Below are 18,490 nucleotides of genomic sequence, written 5' to 3'. Positions count from 1 at the left end.
AAACTCCAAGCAGTTTGGCGGGGGGGCACAGGTTATAGGAGAGAAGTGGCAAACAGGTGTGCTTCGGGCTGCATAGAGGTCCGCACGGGGGATCTGAGGCTGTGCTAGGCTCCATGGGAAGACTCTCAGAAAGGACTGACAATGCCAGTTACGGGGATTAGATCAGACAGGTCCTGCATGCGAAGTGTTTTTTATCCCTCGGAGGCAGGAAGACCTCCCTGGGAGAGCTGGGGAACACTTGTTCTGTTGAATAGCCATACAGAGGTGGGTTTGCTTTCTAGGAGAAACGGCTGCAGTGCCTGTCCTTCAGTGGAGTGAAGGAACGGGAGTGGCAGATGGAGTCTCTCATTCGCTACATCAAGGTGATTGGTGGCCCTCCAGGAAGGGAAGGTCTGTTAGTAGGCCTGAAGAATGGACAGGTGAGTGCTTTTTGGGTCTCCCATCAGGCCGATTGTCTGCATGCAGATGCCGGCAACCCATCAAGTTATGACCCTGTGATACGTTTCCAGGGCAGGAAAAGGCTTCTTCCTCTCATGGGCATGTTAGAGTTTCCTTTTATGAGGATAGACTCAGGCCAAAGATGAGGCGGCCTTCGGACTCATTGCATGCCCCATTCTGGCGGAGTAGCCTCTGCTGCCTCTGGACCACATGTGGAGTAGATTAGTGGGCTAAAAGTCACCAGAAGGTGGGAGATTGTTAGAGGTGCAGTTTCTGTGGCTTGCGGCAGAGGGAGGCAGAGATCATTTCGTAGGTCAGATCCCTGTCAGGGCAGTGAATGGACTAAGTATGTTCTAGCTTGTGTCCTGGAGGGTGCTCGTCTGCAGGCTATTCTTAGATGTTATAAGAAAAATGGGCCATCTGCTCAAGTAGCTGTGGAAAATCTATGTTACACAAAGTTGAACAGTTTTCTGTGTGTGTTCTTTGCTCAAAATAAGAAAAGTTCTAAGTGGGCTACATGGAAATTTGAAAGTGAAAATGTAACTGCATTAGCCCAAGAGCCAAGCTGGCTAGCAGATGGCTTGTGGCAGAGGTTTGTCAGGCTTTTCCCGGGGACGGAAGTCATGGAATATGAGTTAGCAGGAACCATAAAATAGCAAAACCAAAAGAGAGGAAAACCTGCTTCTTTGTCACAGTCAGCTGTCACTTCCAGTATGAGGCCTGAGAGCATGGACTTTGGAGGCAGGTTGGGCTGGGGTCATATTTGTGCTTAGTTACTCACTAGCTGTGTGACCCTGTGCAGGTCACTTTACCTCTCTGAGGCTCAGGTTTTACAGATGAGGATAATGTTTTACAGGACTATCAAAAACAATAACTGATTGCTTTCACCATTACCCTCACTATCATCATCATCATCATCATCATTATTTTGCTGTGGTTATACCAGATGTCTTGTCAGTGTTTACAGCAGCCTCTTCCTGTGTTAGTGACTCAGATCTCTGCTGGATGGTGTTTCCTAGTCCTGCATTTGGGTAATGTGGTTAACAAATTCCCATTCAAGCAGACCTTCAAGTGAGTTTGTCGTGTCTTGGGGCTGATGTGTCATTACTTTGGTAACCTCTGTTGAACTATACCCTGGAATAAGCCCTGGCCCCTTTCTTTTAATGAGCCCTTTTCTCTGCAGAGAGCCTCTAGTGAAGTTATAGGAGTTGTTTTTGTAGAACACATGGGATTCCAACAGCCTGGCAGTGTTCCACAGTCTTGTTGCCATGGTGACTCACACTTTTTTCTCTGAAATTTTGCCAGATTCTGAAGATCTTTGTGGACAATCTCTTTGCCATTGTCCTACTGAAGCAGGCCACAGCCGTACGCTGCTTGGACATGAGTGCCTCTCGAAACAAGCTAGCCGTGGTGGATGAAAATGATACATGCCTAGTCTATGACATCCACACCAAGGAACTGCTTTTTCAGGTGAAGTCCCAGGGACTGCCCAGGACATAGTCCTTTGATTAGAGACCCTCCTTTAGCTTCCCAGTTCTTACAGGGGGTGCTTATGCTCTGGCTTCCAGGTAGGTCTCTGGGTAGAGCAGTAAGATACAAGGGTGTAGGGGCCAAGAAGGGGTGCAGAGTCTAAGGCACAGCCCGCCCATCCCATATACCAGCTGCAGGAGCTGTGTGAGTCTCTTTGAACTTTGGTTTCCTTGCAAGTGAGATAGGCAAGTAACATCTTTCTTACAAGGTTACTGAGAGCAGTAAATGAATAATACTAAATCTAAGTGGGGCATGTTGTAGGCTCACAGTGCCTGGGTTAATGTGATGACTTTTTTGAAAAAGTCTGTTTCTCACCTACTGGAGGCTGCCTGCCTCTATGAGTGACCTAAGACACAGTAAGGAAACAGGACCAGTTTTATCATCTGAAAAGCATGGGGGAAAAAGCCCTCCCTTCTATTTAATTCACAAGGATGCTATAAGAGCCAGCAAAATGTGAATGTTCTGGGGATAGGCATTGTTTACACATCATTTGGTCCTGTGGCTAGAGGAAGTATGTCACTGGAGGAGAGAGCCTGAGGCTTCATGCCCAGTGCCTCGTATGCTTTCTGTTGGACTTAGTGCTTCTCTCTGCCTCTTTTGGCTTTGTAAGTGGTCAGAGCCTGATTGCCTGAAGTGAGTTCTCCCAAAGCTAAAACCTCCCCTGTTTGGCTTTCCTAGATACTAGGAAACCTTTAGTTTCCTAGTCTAATGAGCAGATTGAGGAGTGAACCCCCTATCTGGGCTCTTCCTTGTCCTCAGGAGCAGAATCAGCAGGGTGGAGGTACTGGAATAGGGAGCTGCCTCTGTCACTTGGAAGAAGCTGCCTGGCTACTACTAGCCTCAGGTGACCACCTGTTGATAATAACTCACTTACAAAATGTGGGAGGCAGAGTGGTTTAGGGAAAAGAAAGAGCATAGGCTTTGCCTTCAGACAGATCTGGGCTTCATAATTTACTGTGTGATTTCAAGCAAATTTGTGAACCTCTCAGGGTCTCAATTTCTCCTTACCTCTAAAATGGGACTAGTAATTTCCCCCTCACAGAGTTGTTACATGACTGAACATGATACCACAGTGCCTAGCTCAGGGTCTGGCACAAGGCAGGGCCTTCAGTGTTACTTCTCTTCTCCCCAGCCTCAACACTATCCCCTCTAGGCAGGTTAGCAGCCCCCTGTTGTGAATCTGTGTCCAGCCTAGAACCATTTGGAGTGGAAGGGCGTGTGTCCTGCCCAGTTCCCACTGAGGGTTCTGTAGTAGGCTAGGGAAGGGAATTCTCAGCTCTTGCCAGGGGTCATTCCCAGCTATCTTTTTCTCTTCTCCCTTGTTCTTGCCCCCTCCAAATGCAAATAGCTATGTTGTTTTTTTCTAATTATAAAAGTAATCCATGCTCATCATAAAAGATTTAGACATTTTAACAGATTCACAGAAAGGTATGAACATCTGCTGGTCCCTGGGTCTCCAGAGCTGAGCAAAAACACTTGGAGAGGAGGTGGGGGAAGGAGGTACCTCCCAGAGTGATTGTATTTTTATAGTGTGCAGATTGTAAATGTAGAGACAATATGTTATTCTTTTAATTTTAAAAATATCTCACAGTTTTTTCTTTTATTGTGAAAAAGTAGAGGTTCATGACCAAAAGAAAATTTCAGGCAAAGAAAAAACAGAAAATATAAAGCATCCACAGTTTCACCCACTGAAAGACAATCACTTAATTTTTTGGACTGTATCCCTTTAAACCTTCTTCCAGGTGTAGCTATTCCTTAACAGAAGTAGAATCTACTTGGCTGGTTTTCTCACTTATTTAATAATTTATTTCTCCCTTAATATTTGGGGATAATAATTTTTATTCAAAAGTAGTTCTTGCTAATTCAAAAATTACAGCATACAAAAGTGCGTAGAGTTGCTTGTCTCTGTACTACTATCCATTTCTTCGGATCCCCTTCCCTTGCCCTCCATCCCACTGTTAGCAATTTAATGTGATTCAGGCTTTAAAAAGAGAACTTGACTGAATGTAGGAATGAATGGTGCCAAAGCCCAAGGTCATCATCACAGGCTCCTCACCATCCCTGCCCCTCAGGAACCTAATGCCAACAGTGTGGCTTGGAATACCCAGTGTGAAGATATGCTGTGCTTCTCGGGAGGAGGCTACCTCAACATCAAAGCTAGCACTTTCCCTGTGCACCAGCAGAAGCTGCAGGGCTTTGTGGTCGGCTACAATGGCTCCAAGATTTTCTGCCTTCATGTCTTCTCCATGTCAGCCGTGGAGGTGCCACAGGTAACTCAGGGTGCCCGTCAGCTCTCAGTAATGGTAGGGCAGACAAGTTCAGGAAAGCCGGGCCCTTCACTGATGGTTTGGGGAGGGAGTGGTGAAGAGAAAGGGAAGAGAGACAAGAATGGCAGCTGTGATATCATGGAATCTGAAGTCCTGTCTCTACTCCATGTAATCTATGTGTCTTTGGGCAAATAGCTTAACATCATTGAGCCTCCATTTATTTCTGATCTCCCTTTCCTGGTAGGGATGGGGAAAGGTATGCAGGGTTGTCTGTCAGCAGATGGAGTTGTGTTTCACTAAGAGCCATGCTTGGAGCGGAATGGAGCAAGCCAGCAATGCTGAGTCCAATAGGGTGTATGTACGGGTATTGAAGGGGGTGGCCTATGTGAGAGAAAAAGAATACGGGTGGAATGAGGTGTGGGGGCTGAGGTCTGTGAGCCAGAAAGGGAACACAGGACTGTCTGCAACAGTCTCTCAGACTAGGAGGAGGCCAGAATAGAAATGGGAGGCTAGGATGTGAGCCATGCCCACTGCAGAAATGTCATAAAATAGAGGTAAGACCAAGGAAAGACTAGCCATCAAAATCCCACCCTCAAAAGAGAATCGCTCTTAAATATTTTTCAAAATATCCACCCAGACCTTTTCTACATGTATATGTAATGTATGCATAATATATAATCAGGAGTATATGATTGTATACAGATTTTTAAACAAAAGTGAAATCGTATTATGAATATCGTCACGTGACTTTTATTTATAAGTATTGCTTGTATAGATGAAACCTCAGATTTTCTTTACCGAATGTGGACTATAAATAAGAGAGATTTTAAAAAAGATTTTATTTCTTTATTTTTAGAGAGGGGAGGGAGAAAGAGAGAGAGAAACATCAATGTGCAATTGCTAGGGGCCGTGGCCTGCAACCCAGGCATGTACCCTGACTGGGAATCGAACCTGCGATGCTTTGGTTTGCAGCCCGCACTCAATCCACTGAGCTACGCCAGCCAGGACATAAGAGAGATTTTTTAATCACCTTCCTTGATCTCCATTTTCTGATTTAACCTAATGCTTACATGTTACAGACCCGTTACTTTGTGTGGATTGTTGGCGATGTGGCTTTTTCACTTTACATCTGCTGGAGACATGGCTCCATGTCGATACCATGTCCTTCTCTAGCAGTTTTAAATCTTAAAATAATTATAGATTTGTATAAAATTGTAAGATATCATGCAAAGATCCTTTATATAACTTTGCCAGTTTCCCCCACTGGTAACAGTTGTGCAATACTGCAGTACAAATTATCACCTGTATAGGATGGCTTATCCACCACTGACAACCCAACCCATGAGATTCCTGGTGTTGGATTAATGTTTTATTATAACCACACCTTTCTCCCTGCTGCCCCACCTCCTCTCCTGGTGTTTTTAGTGGCCATTTTTTGTCTTCATGGATCTTCCACATCTTACTCAACTCAGTACCTGTTGTTAGACATTTGTGCTGGTTGCAGCCTTTTGCTGTTGTAGATAGTGAGCATCTTTTCCAGCTAAGTCTCTGCGCCTATCCCATCATAGCTCCTTGGTATAAATTCCTAGAAGTGAAATTGCTGCATCAAGGGCTCTTCAGGCTACATTTGAACGGTTTTTAGACCTGTCTCCAGATCACCTTTCTGCTAGGCAACATCAATTTATGATTCCTCCACACACCTTCTCGCCTTCACTTACCCTCCCTGACTTGGCTTCTTGTAAATAGTAGGACTGGAGTTCGTTTCTTCCTCTCAGCTAATGATACCACTGTTACTCATTGCTGTCTGAATTATTAGTGCCTGACACAGAGCAGTTATTCAATAAATGTTAGTGGAATTTAGACCTCAGGAAAAAGAAAGAGAAAAAAAGAAAGCAAGAGAAAGAAGGGAGAGAGGTGAGTGGAAGTGGCAGGAGAAGGAGAAGCAAGAACTATCCCTGTGGACTGTTTCCTTGCAGTCCTCATCTGCTCCCCATCCCAAATCCTTGTACTACATCCATCAGAAACCCAGTCTTCCTCATTCATGCCAAACATGCTATGCTGATTGAAAGTTTTTTCTCCCGAGATTGCCATCCTGACCTCAAGATAAATGCAGTTTGCTGCTCCCTGACTTTGGCTGCCCAAGAGGAGCTGAAGGGGGTGGCCTGGGGCTTCCTCTGCCAAGCTCTTAAGATTCAGATGCAAGAATTCCCCACCCCACCCCCCAAACCCCTATGGCTGCACCAAGGCTATCCTGCTGATGCAGCAGGTCAGAACTGCCAAGGGTTAGGAAAGGAAGCCTCAAAACAAAGGCTATTTATCTGTCGCCTCTGCCTCCAGCTATCCTGTGGTTTAGGCCTAGGGAGGAGGGAGAAAGCATCAGACCCACTCTGGGGATTTCTGGTTTCCTTTAGAAATTTACATCATCTTGTGCAAGAAATGGTTTGTCAGGACTGCCAAGTAGGGCAGCAAGCCCTAGTTGGGCTTCTCAGGGCCGGTGGTGACTTCATGCTTGGAATGCAGTAGCAAGATAAAGTAGAGCTCAGAGGGCATTTGTTCAGTTAGGGTATTTTTAAAACTCCAGCTCTCAGATTGTGCCCCTGGCTGAGTCCAGATGTTAACCATTTATCGAATGCTTGATTTTGGTGGGCCTGTTGGAGTCCCTGGCCCTCCACATGGGGCATTCAGCATGGTGAGAAGTTACACGGTTTAGGGAAAGGAGTACTGGCCTTCTGACTGCCGCCTAAAGCAGCCGTGACCTTGAGCAACTCCTTTCCTCTTTGGGGCCTCATTGCTTCACTGTGCAATGAGGTTAAGTATAGCCATCTTTGAAGTTTTGTCTGGCCCAATTCCTATTATTATTATTATTATTATCATCATCATCATTAACAGTCTTAAAATACCAAACACTACAAAACAGAACTAAATTGGAACAGAAGGTGTTCACTAAAGGAGTTTATTTAAAAAGCTCATTGTGCATGGGGAGTTTGAGAAAAGCTTCCAGGTGGTGATCGTGTGCTGAGCCCTGAGGTCTGGAAAGGCAGAGAGGAGCAGCAAGGGTGTTTCAAACAGAGGGGAAGTGGAGGTGGGAACAAGTTTGGAGAGTTTGAGAGATGGAGAGGAGCTGGTGCTGAGAAAACACTGTGGATGTAATGAGTATGGTCATTTTTTGCCCAGCACTTTATCAGTCTTCACGGTATTTCTTTTGTTTGCCCATGGTGGCCTTTGAGCTGGACAGGGCATCTAAAAAGAAGTTAATTTACCCCCAAAATATACACAGTGAGGATGTGGTTGAGCCTGGCCTGGATTCTAGCTCAACTGCTTCCATGTCCATACCCTGCTGCCACCTGAAGGGAGGGGAGGTGGGTGGGGTGCCATGGTAGGAAAGATGAGTACTCAGAAGCAGGCACATCTTGCTATCAGAGGGTAGAATGGCTTAAAAAGAAAAAAATTTCCTTCAGCTCTAAAGCTAAAAAATGAGACAGGAAATTTCAAAGATTAAGGCCCCAAATGGAGAAAACAGCACTTCCAGCTCCACATTTGGGAACCATTAGCACAGAGGTACTGGTTGATTTATCTCCACTGCCTAAGGATCCAAGAGAGATGTAGTTCCCTTCAGCACACTGGCCTGAAAACAAGGGCAGGGCCTTTTGCTGTGAAAGACACTCAGACCCGCTCAGATTTGTTCTCATGCACACACACGTCCGAGAGGTCAGCCCGAAGTTGCCCTCCCTGAGTTTCAGCTCCTGGGCTATAATCAGGGAGGGATAACACCTCCGACACAGGGCTGTTGGGACAGCTCCAAAAGCACTGTGTAAGTCACACAGCAAGGCAGCCCATTTGGAAGGAGGGATGGTAGGAATGTTTTCAACATCAGGGAACTAACAGAGGTGTGTCTAGAACATTCCTGGGTAACCTGGGGCAAATCATTTACCTTTCTGGGGGTGAGAAGTTTGTTTTCTCAGGCCTCTTTGTAAGAGGCCATTCCATACCCCTTCCTCACAGCAACATTTCCCAGCAAATGTAGGTTGTGGGCCTGCTGAGGGAGGGTAGTACAATCTACTGTTGCCCTCAGGTTATGCCCCGCCTCATGGGGGAGACATGCTTGTAATTACAACACAACTGGAGATCTGGACAAAGAGCAGAGGAAGCTCAGACTCCTTTCCTTGGGTCAGTGAAAACTTTCGAGAAGAGGCAATGTTTTAACAGGGCCTTTAAAGCCAAATAGATATTTCCCAGAGGCTGAGGAGGGGCAAAGGCATTCCAGATGAGAGTGACATCTGTGGTGAGGCAGGCCTGGAGGTGGGAGAAGCCAGTGGTGGAGAGGATAGGCAGGAGGTTTGTACTGCTGAACAGGATGGTTTGGCTATGAAAGGGGGTGGCAGAGGGGAAGGCATATACGGTGGGCTAGGGTGTGGCTGAGAAGGATACCGATTAACCACTGTAGCATTGCTCTGCAGGCATTTGTAATTTAGTCAGTGCACACATCTGAAGTCAGCCTTTGTATGAATCTCTTTCTATTGCTCTGAAAACAATTTTCTTTCCTTTTGATGAAATCCTGCAGTCTGCCCCCATGTACCAGTACCTGGATAGGAAAATGTTCAAGGAAGCCTACCAGATTGCTTGCTTGGGTGTGACAGATACTGACTGGCGCGAGCTGGCCATGGAAGCTTTAGAAGGATTAGAGTTTGAAACAGCAAAGAAGGTAAGCATCTAATCAGCGTGAACTAGAATCTGGTCCTAGAAGGGTCCTTTGAGGAGGCAGGGGGGCTCCAGGTGACTTATAGAGAGGCAAATGTAAAGTGCAGTGGGGTTGGGGTTTAAGACTGGCCTGGTTCAGCTTTCAGCTCAGCCACCTCCTAACTGTAAGTGGGAGCCTTTCTAAAGTTGCTCATTGGTAAAATTAGGGTGAATATAGGCCCCCATCCTCAAAAGTTAATAAGGATCTAATGCGATAATGCCTGTAAAGCTTGACACAGGAGAAGCATCTGATAGATTTCTAGCTGTCACTCTTATTAGCTATCATTTATGTAAAGCAGCAAGCTAAAAGCCTGACACATAATAGGCTCTCCATAAATGGTAGCTTTTGTTATTGGTATAAGCACTTATTGGTATTAGGTCATTTATTACACAATGCCTGTGTTCCCTGGCATTCTGCTAAGTATGGTGGAAGAGATGGTCGAGCTCTGTGATTCTGACAGTGGTGTCACTCCCCACGTACCTTTGCAGCATGATTCATGACTTTGATTCATGGTGTCATTTCCTGGCTCACTCTATTAAAATTACAGAAATGGCTGAAAAAACTTGATCCCTTTCCACACATTATTAGAAAGAGCCCAGCCATATCTCTGAGTTGGCTTTCTATCTGGAACCTGAGGTGTGGGGAGAAGGAATGGCCTCCAGCCCTCTCCCCTGCTTCTCCCTTCTGTCTTTATCTTCTCAAAGCCAATTAATCAGATACTCATTTTGCCCACATACCTAAGCTAATAGGGAAGGAGTTGCGGAAGTATGTGGTGCCATCTCCATGGTAGGTTAAGGCCTCTAGACGTGAAAAGAGAGTAGACTGAGACTAGACGAGGGTTCAGAAGCCTGGCTGAGACCAGCTCTGCTGTGTACAGGCTGGATGACCCGAGCGAGCCACCTCTCTTGGGGCCTCGTCTCCCATCTCTGCAGTGGGGAGGGTGGAGACACTAACTGCTAAGCCTGCCTGACACAGTGTCATCAGGTTTAACCGTCACATTGTAAAAGGGATTCTAAAACTAGCAGTAGTTGTACAAATGCTAGCTGTTATTGAAACAAATACAATTATAATTTTATAACTATCTATTTTATAGTTTTAGATCTACTGTGTCAGAAAAGTGGTAGTAGAGGAGGGCTTCAAGAATACAGAGGAGTGAGGAAACGTTTCCATGGAGAGAGCTTCCCTCTCCTGCCCCAACACAAAATGCCAGAAGTAATGAAGAATAACAAAGGATTCCTAGAATGTATTTTGTTTTTAGCCTGGAATGAAATTAGACAGCAGTGCCTAGCACAGTGTTAAGTGCTCAGCAAATACTTGGATGAATGAAAACTAAACTGGAATGGCCTTCCATTTGTTTAATACTTGCCCCCAATTCTGTATCACTTCAAACACTCCTTGAGAATAGAAATCATTGTATTAAAGCCACAAGATTTTGACCATAGACTATAACTTGATCACTCGATCCAAACACCTAATCCCCAGCCTTTCTTTTCCTGCTTTGCCAAATATCACTCAGGCTTACATGGAGATGGAGAATGGTTCCCGGTAATAGACTACTGTTCCCACTAGATGGCAGAGGAGAGCTGTTTAGCACCCAGGACCACTGCCCTGAGCAGAACTGCAAAGCTTCTCTCTTCCCACATTTCCTTCCGCTGAGGTTATTCACAAGCCTTGTGACTCTGACCACTCTGATCAGAGCACCCCTGACTCTGCAGAACGTCAGGACTGAAGGAACTTGGAAACATTATTTCTCTCAGTGGTAGGGAAGAAGTAGGTCCAGGGCCCCCTAGCTGGAAAGAAAGCTAGGACTGAGACCTAGAAAGCTCCTTCCCTACCTGCTACTCTGCCAGACATTCCAGGTTTCCCTTTCATGTTGCTTTAAGGAAGCCCAGGCCTTGAAGATGGTTTATTATTGCTCAGCGAAGAACACAGGTGTTCTTAGCTCTCCATATCTTTGCTCATGTGATACCTTCTTCCCCCTTTCAAAGAATTCCTCTTCAGGAATACCAATTTGCCAGGTTCCCACTCTGTGATGCTTTACCTAATCCTGCCTCCGCTATTGCCCATACTCAGACAGTGCATCTGTGTTCTCCAGGGTATCAGTTCATACCTGTGTAGCCCTTAGCTCAGGGAGATTTATTCATGTGTTTGTTTGTTTGTTTTTAAAGAAAGTAGTTCATTTTTTTTAAGATTTTATTTATTTATTTTTAGAGAGGGAAGGGAGGGAGAAAGAAAGAGAGAGAGAGAAACATCAATGTACGGTTGCTGGGGGTTATGGCCTGCAATCCAGGCATGCACCCTGGCTGGGAATCGAACCTGTGACACTTTGGTTCGCAGCCCACGCTCAATCCACTGAGCTACGCCAGCCAGGGCTATTCATGTGTTTAATCTGCCTGCCTCCCCTTTTAAGAATATGAGCCCCCTGAATTGGGGAGGGGGACAGGAGCCAAGTCATATTCATCTCTGGGTCCCCAGCCTGACAGGATGCCTGGCCCCGTGGACTGAAAAGATGAAGTCACATTGTGGTCATCTGTGAGGCGCCAGAGGCTGGGCGACTTCCTCATTTCCACAAGTCTTTTTAGGATGGAGGATGTCATGCAGCTAAGTAGAGGCTGCAAATGGCCAGGGTTGTTGTTCTGCATTTCATGTTCTGAGACATGCTGCCTCCTCTAGTTGCGTGTCAGCCCATTTCAAATGGGACAGTGTAAAGGAGCACAGCTGGGTATAAACGTTGACAGCAAAGCCACATGAAGATCACCCTGACATGGTGCATTATGATCCTCTAAATCCCTTGCAGCATTTGAAAGCAACAAAAGAGTCTTAGTTACTGTCAGTTTGCATGAAGATGGAAACTTCCAGCAGCCCATGGGTTAAAGTCTCTGGCTTTACTGTGAGTCCAAGGCAAGAGCTGCACTTTTAGGATTTACGCAAGAGTTTGCCTTCCAGGGACTTGGAGTGATTCATTCCCGACCTCCCCCTTCCTTCCAGAAACTATCTTTATTCCTTCTCAAATCTCCCCCCCCCCCCTTTTCTCCCTTTATGATGGTACTGTGGGCTCTGGATGGCCTGTGTTTATGCACTGTTGGTAAGCATAGCTGTCTCCTGTTTTCTGTCCAAGTCACCAAGATGTATGTGCAGTCTCTCCTCAGTCAGTATGTCTTCCCCACTCCCACTCAGATGCCACTGCCGCAGAGTGTCAGACTGGCTCGTTCTTCCCTTTTGCATAGAGATTCACCCAAGCAGGCACCATCTCAGGCTGCAATATCACAGTTTTGTTTCACCTAATCCCAAAGTGACTGATGCAACAAGGGCTTCTTTGCTCTTTGTATGGACTAATCCCAGGGATAAAGCCGAGCCTCACTGGGTGGTATAACCCTCCTGAACACACAGTGATTAATCAATGCTTGCTACTTTTCCCTCCTGACTGGCTCACTTTCTAAAGCTTGACTTCCCACCCCCGCCAATCATCTACTTTTGAAGCCCAGAAGGCAGCTGATTTTATTCTTTTATTTCTTCCTCTGTAGGCCTTCACCAGGGTACAAGATCTCCGATATTTAGAGCTCATCAACAGCATTGAGGTAAAGATGAAGTGTTCTTTCTTCTCAAGAGAGCACAGACTCGCTGTCATTGGTTTACAAGCAGCTTTTCAAGCAGGCAAGAGCCTTGAGGATGTGTGAACAGAGCCCACTGTGTCTGGGTGCCAGGGCCACAGCCTTGCCCTTGCAATGCAGAGTGCCATGTTGGGGGAAGAAAGCACATGGGGGCAAGGAGGAGCTGGGGGTGGTAGCTGGGTTCCTGATCTCTGAGCTTTGATCTCTCTACCTGGTAGAATTGTTGGGAGGATTAAATAGTTTCTCAGTAACTGGTTTTCATCCTTGCAGTGGTTGTTAGCTAGTTACCACCCTGTAGAACTTCAATAACATGCCAGTGTAGGAGGCATTTCCCAAATACACATGATCTACACCCCACCTGTTGGCAGTGGGTCCTAGGGAGGGAGGTCTGAACTGGGTGCCCAGAGAGCTCGTTAGCCCTCCCTGTCTAGCCCATCATTCCTGGCTGAGAACACCAGCCGCATCAACTAAACCCATAGAGGGCTAGGATGGACAAAAGAGGCCGGTTCTACAAGCACCATTTGCTGGGTGATGGTAGAACATACTCTTAATTCCTGTGTATTTTAGTGCAGTCTGACTGTCTGTAAAAAGGCATACATATTTTTTCTCCTGAACAGATTTATTGTGAGGCTATGGAATGCGAGATACATTTGAATTACCATATGGAAGCAGTGAAGAAATCAGCAAATGTCTTGTCCCTTTAATTCATTCAGTATAATAAGCACCTGTTGTGGGCTGCACCTTGTGCTGAGCCCAGTGGGCAGCACTGAGTGGAAGAGACCTACAGGAGCTCCAGGCCTGCAAGGCCTAATAATTGTTGCCATTTGCTGACTGCCTGCTCTGTCCCACGACAGGATCATGATTGATGTGTATATTTTTTAAAATCCTCAGAACAACTTAATGAGTCAGATACTGTTTTTATCCCTATTGGATAAACTAAGGCTCAGGACACTAAGGCTCAGAAAGGCTAGGCCATGTCCCCAAGGGTCCACAGACAAGAGCTTGGTTCAAATTCAAAGCCAGTTCTATTTCCCAAGCTGTCTTTACTCTAGGCCGTGTGACTCTCTGAGAAGTTGCTTCTGTTGTATTCCCCACACACATCTGCTTCCTCCCCCAGCACTGTCATAAGCTGCATTTGTGTTTTCTGTTGCTTGCTTACCTGCATGGTGAAGAGTTTATTCAGAGCCATCTATCCAAAATGCCTAGTATCATGATCAGGGGTGACATTTATCACTCATCTGGTCTGGAGCTAGGGGTCTTAATCTATGCAAAGGTGACTGACTTCTGTGGGGACCACCTCTTGTCATTTACCAGGTCTTACCAAGTTTTTGTCTTACTACTCTCTCATCTAGTGTGCTGTGAACTGGGTCTCTTGAGAAAGAGTAAAGTGCCTTTGAATGAGGATCAATTTTGGCTGCTCTAAGGTCTTTGTTACTTTTTTCTAGCTACTTGGCATTATTCCAGAGAACTGAGGTCCCTTTCTAGGCTCCTTTTGGATAGATGAGAGTATCTGCACTGATGATGAGAGAAGAGAATCTGCCCATGTGACTTCACACAGACTGAATAGACATAAACCGATTTTGTTGAACATGGTGATATTCTGTGGCCTAGAATGAATATGCCGTAAATTCTATGCCTACTATAAACTATTTCTTTTGTTGTTGTTGTTGAAGATTTTATTTCTTTTTAGAGAGAGAGGAGGGAGGGAGAAAGAGAGGGAGAGAAACACCGATTGGTTGCCTCTCGCACATCCCCAGTCGGGGACCTGGTCTGCAACCAGGCCTATGCCCTGATCGGGAATTGAACCAGCAACCTTTTGTTTCACAGGCCAACACTCGGTCCACAGAGCCACACCAGCCAGGGAGTAACCTATATCGTTATCTCACTGTAAGACTTTAATTCATTTCCTGTAATTAGGAGTTAGTTAATTTGGCCGATTAGCCTAAACTGTATAGTTTCTTTTAGTTTTTAAAAATAATTTCTGTCAGTGGGGAAGCATGTTGCCTCCAGCTGTTAAAACTTTCACCAGCTTGTCTGGGAGTTTGATTCAGTGTCTCATCTTCTTCCACTGGATATACTTGCTAGAAAACAAGCAAAAGGAAACTGCTGGGGATGAGAGATTGGGTGTTACTGAGTGTTTACAAATACTTGAGCTGTAGACTAATGAATGTTCCCTAACACAGAAGAAAGGAATGTGCCAATTATTTCTGTTCATCTTCAGCACTGCTACATGTTTATGTGTATGTGCATACGTGTGTGTGCATGTGTGTGTGCATGTGTGGTAGGGACACAGGTGTGGTGGGGATCATCACTGTTTCCAAAGGTGTCTTATGTGGTCCAAAGAACATCTGGAATCAGACAGACCGAGTCCAAATGCCAGCTCTATATGACCTCAGTCTGCTCTTTTGAATCTCAGCTTCCCTCAGTGTGACACTTGGGTGGTACCACCCACCCTTGGGTCCATGTGGGAAGCGTATACCTAGTGCCTAGTGAGTGCTCAGCACATGGTATTGCTCATCTTCACTTTAGAGACAAGAAATAGTGAGACTCAGTATATTACTTTATTGGTCTCCTCCTGGGGAAGAAACTCTAAACTTTCTCCATGTCTACCATCATCATGAGTTACAACTCAGCCAAACCAGGCCCGAGAGATCTTGGGAGCTTGGGGCCACCAAGGAGTGTACAGTGCACACTATCCTAAATATGCATTTGTTTCCTTGGGAGAATGTATAAGAAAGCAGCCCTGAGGAATTTCCATTAAACAAATAAAAGTTTGCATCTCTTTGATCTTCACTCATGGAGCCAGGAGGGAAATCTGCTTTTGTTGTCAAGCATCCCCAACAGAAACCTAGGTGAGAGACAGAACAGCCAAGGAGCCAAGTGTAAGTTCCAGTAGGAAGGTCCAGGGGCTTAACTTGAAATAGCAACAACTAACCTTTGTAAAGGCTGCTTCCTGCTATGGCTGCAGAGGCCGTTTCCTGTGCTTCTAATTTTTCCAGGAGAGGAAGAAGCGGGGAGAGACCAACAATGACTTGTTTCTGGCAGATGTGTTTTCCTACCAGGGGAAGTTCCACGAGGCCGCCAAACTGTACAAGAGGAGTGGGCATGAAAACCTCGCACTCGACATGTACACTGACCTCTGCATGTTTGAATATGCCAAGGTAACCCCCACCCACATCCTGGCCCAAGCTGCCACATGGAACCCACCAGTGTTCGGACACTATGGTGTTTGAGTTGTTTGGCCCCAAGAGGTGGTACAGACAGAAAATAGCAATTACCTTAGAAAGAGTGCGGGCAAATTGGTAAGCAAAGGAACCATCAATAACCACTGGTTGAAGCTGACCTAAAACTGACCCTCCAGGGTGACATCAAAGGGACAGAGTATGACAGTTCAGACCTTCATCAATGACAGAGCTGGGTGGACTGTGAATCTGAATCAGTAGTGTCCCTTTGTTAAATAGTATTCAGGGTTCTGGGCATCAGGGTTGTCTCCCACAAATTCCCTCAAAACTTTATTAGAAGCCACCAAGAACCAATGTCCTCAGGTATGAATAGTTCTTCCATCCTCATGCAGGACAGTGTAGCTCACGCTAGCCAAGGTTTCCTGAGCACCTGCTGTCTGTCTGATGCTGGCCTTCACACTGGGCCTCGGTGAGAGTATGACCGAGGTACTGCCCTCTGATGCTGGCACGGCGTGCCTCCCATTGCCCGGGCTGGTGCAGCATTGATGGTGGAGATTTCTGCTTGCATTTGGAGGGGCCCAGCAGGTATGGGCACATGACAGAGATCTTCCTGGAGCAGGTGCCCAATGGCATGTGTGACATGAGTCCCACTGAGGAGCTCAGACCACCAGGACACTGCAGTTTAGCCCAGTGTAAAGTGAAAGAGCCTTAGGCGTATGGAGCAACCAGGCTCTTCTTCCATGGAGATGCCTTTGTTAGCGTGCCTTTCTCTAGTGTCAGGAGCTTCAGAATGTTAATAAGTGAGTCATCAGCCACAGCCAATTAGTGGCTATTAATGGCAATTATCTAGCTCACAGGTTCAAGATGGAAAACCCTCCCCATTTTTTTCTGCTCTTCTGTTCTTGAAGGTGGCTGCACTCTGTTGTCATCCACCATCTGTGAGTTCCTGGTGCCAAAGGTTATGTCTGGGTCATTGTGATATGGCCTAGGAGTTCCTGGTCATCACTCCCTGGACAAGTACCTGGTCCCCAGCCTGTGTCTTCAACTTGGTGGTTCCTTCACTCCATCCCTCACATTCAAGTGCTTCAGGTTCCCCTACTTTGCCCCCTTCAACTTTGTTAACACCCCCATACTCCCACCACACACACAACACACACACACACACACACACACACACAGGATTTAACACTGCATTGATACTGAGAACACCTAAATCAATGTATCTCTTTCTGGGGATAATGTTTAAACTGAGGCAAAAATCTTAAAGGATCAAATCCTAGGGCTGGAATTTAGGCATTAGGAGGTCTGGCTGTGCATGTTCTTCGAACCTGCTGAAACCTTTCAGCAGACAGCTGCGGTGCAGCAGACAATGCCTCCTCACCCTGGCATCCAGAGAGCCAGTGTGAGTCCTGGTCCTTTGCTAAGCCTCCATTTTCTTCTTAGAGGTGACATAGTTGCAGCTCAGCTTAGTCCTGAGAATTGCACAAAATGTGTAAGAAAACTCTTTACAAAGGCCAGGCTATAGAAAGTTAGGAAAATGAGAGGAGCCAAGCCTGACCACAGAGTGGCTGTTATGCAGACCTCTCCCTGGTCAGCCCAACTCCCGCTTCTACACTGAGGCCCCTCCTTACACTTTGGGTGGGCTTCATGCGCCCACGGTCTCCCACCCAGAAATGCAGCCTATTTACACACTCCATCTGGTCTGCCTCTCTATGAAGGTAAATACTCTGGGGGTTGTTTTGCTTATAGTTTTTGATCACAATTCCAAGTAGGTTGGTTCTGTTTCAATCCCCTCCCCCCGCAATAGTCTGAGAAAGTGTGTACATACACATTATGTCGGGGGTGGGGAGGGATACAGTACTTATTAACAAGGCATGTTTTTGTTTATTTGAAAATTGCTTCCCAAGATTCAATCTGGTTTTCAGAAAATTTTTAAATTACATTCCCACGTACAAATAAATTATATGCTTTCCAGATAAGTGACATGTTTATATGGTGATAAAGGGAATTATAATGCTCTTAACTCTTATGTAGTATGTCCTTATCAAAATCACCAAGCATGAGAACACTGTTTAGTCTCATTCATCACTCAGCACAGCCCCTTTCTGTCCACTCCAGGGCAGAGTCTTTGCCATGGCCCCAGATAATGTGTAAATTAGCTTCATGGAACCAAAGAATCTTTGAAAACCCAGTTTGTTGAGCCTTGAAGGAACCATTTAGACTGAGCTTCAATTAGGTCAGAGCTCCTGGGACTAGGTTGTTGGGCTAGAGGAGGTTCCTTGAAGCCTGTGAACTGTGTCCCTTGCTGGTCTCTGTATTGACGACCCAAATTTATGGCCGGCTTTTGGCCTCTGACCCTTCTCACTACAGTCACCCCGAGTCCACTGAGTACTCTGAAGGTCATTTCTGTTCACTTAGGATGCCTGTTTTCTCCAGCTGCTGACCTCATTTAACCAACCAGGTTAACAGAGTTTCTGGCTTTGCATTGGCACAAAGAGTGCCCACTGCAGTAGCTGCCAAGAGTGGAGTCTGTGTCTGTAACGGCGCAAACGAGGCATCTTCAGATAGTTAGTGGCTGCTGTCCAAGCCCCTTCCCCGTGTGAACTCTAGAGGGACCAAAGGCCAGCGAGGTCGGCCTGTCTTTATTGGACCCCCGGCATCAGGGTAAATGATGTTCTTTCCTCCCCTTAAAACAGTTGGTTGTGTTAGGCCAATCTAATATAT

At 46.0% G+C, this 18,490-nt stretch overlaps 1 protein-coding gene across 2 annotated transcripts in view; it reads left to right on the top strand.

Moving 5' to 3' along the window:
- IFT122 (intraflagellar transport 122) overlaps positions 1 to 18,490 on the top strand; it is a 73,089-nt gene that overhangs the window by 34,818 nt on the left and 19,781 nt on the right. For both annotated transcript variants that reach the window (XM_045832396.1, XM_045832395.1), the window contains 6 exons: positions 282 to 419; positions 1,744 to 1,908; positions 4,041 to 4,238; positions 8,797 to 8,937; positions 12,498 to 12,551; positions 15,584 to 15,745. In XM_045832396.1, the coding sequence (XP_045688352.1) occupies positions 282 to 419; positions 1,744 to 1,908; positions 4,041 to 4,238; positions 8,797 to 8,937; positions 12,498 to 12,551; positions 15,584 to 15,745 (858 nt within the window). The remainder of the gene's footprint in view (positions 1 to 281; positions 420 to 1,743; positions 1,909 to 4,040; positions 4,239 to 8,796; positions 8,938 to 12,497; positions 12,552 to 15,583; positions 15,746 to 18,490) is intronic.

Source organism: Phyllostomus hastatus, unplaced genomic scaffold (assembly GCF_019186645.2).
Source record: "Phyllostomus hastatus isolate PE091 unplaced genomic scaffold, TTU_PhHast_1.1 phas_contig_16, whole genome shotgun sequence".
NCBI classification, from domain to species: domain Eukaryota; kingdom Metazoa; phylum Chordata; class Mammalia; order Chiroptera; family Phyllostomidae; genus Phyllostomus; species Phyllostomus hastatus.
The sequence above is the reverse complement of the archived record's forward strand: the minus strand, read 5'-3'. Positions and strand labels throughout refer to the sequence as shown.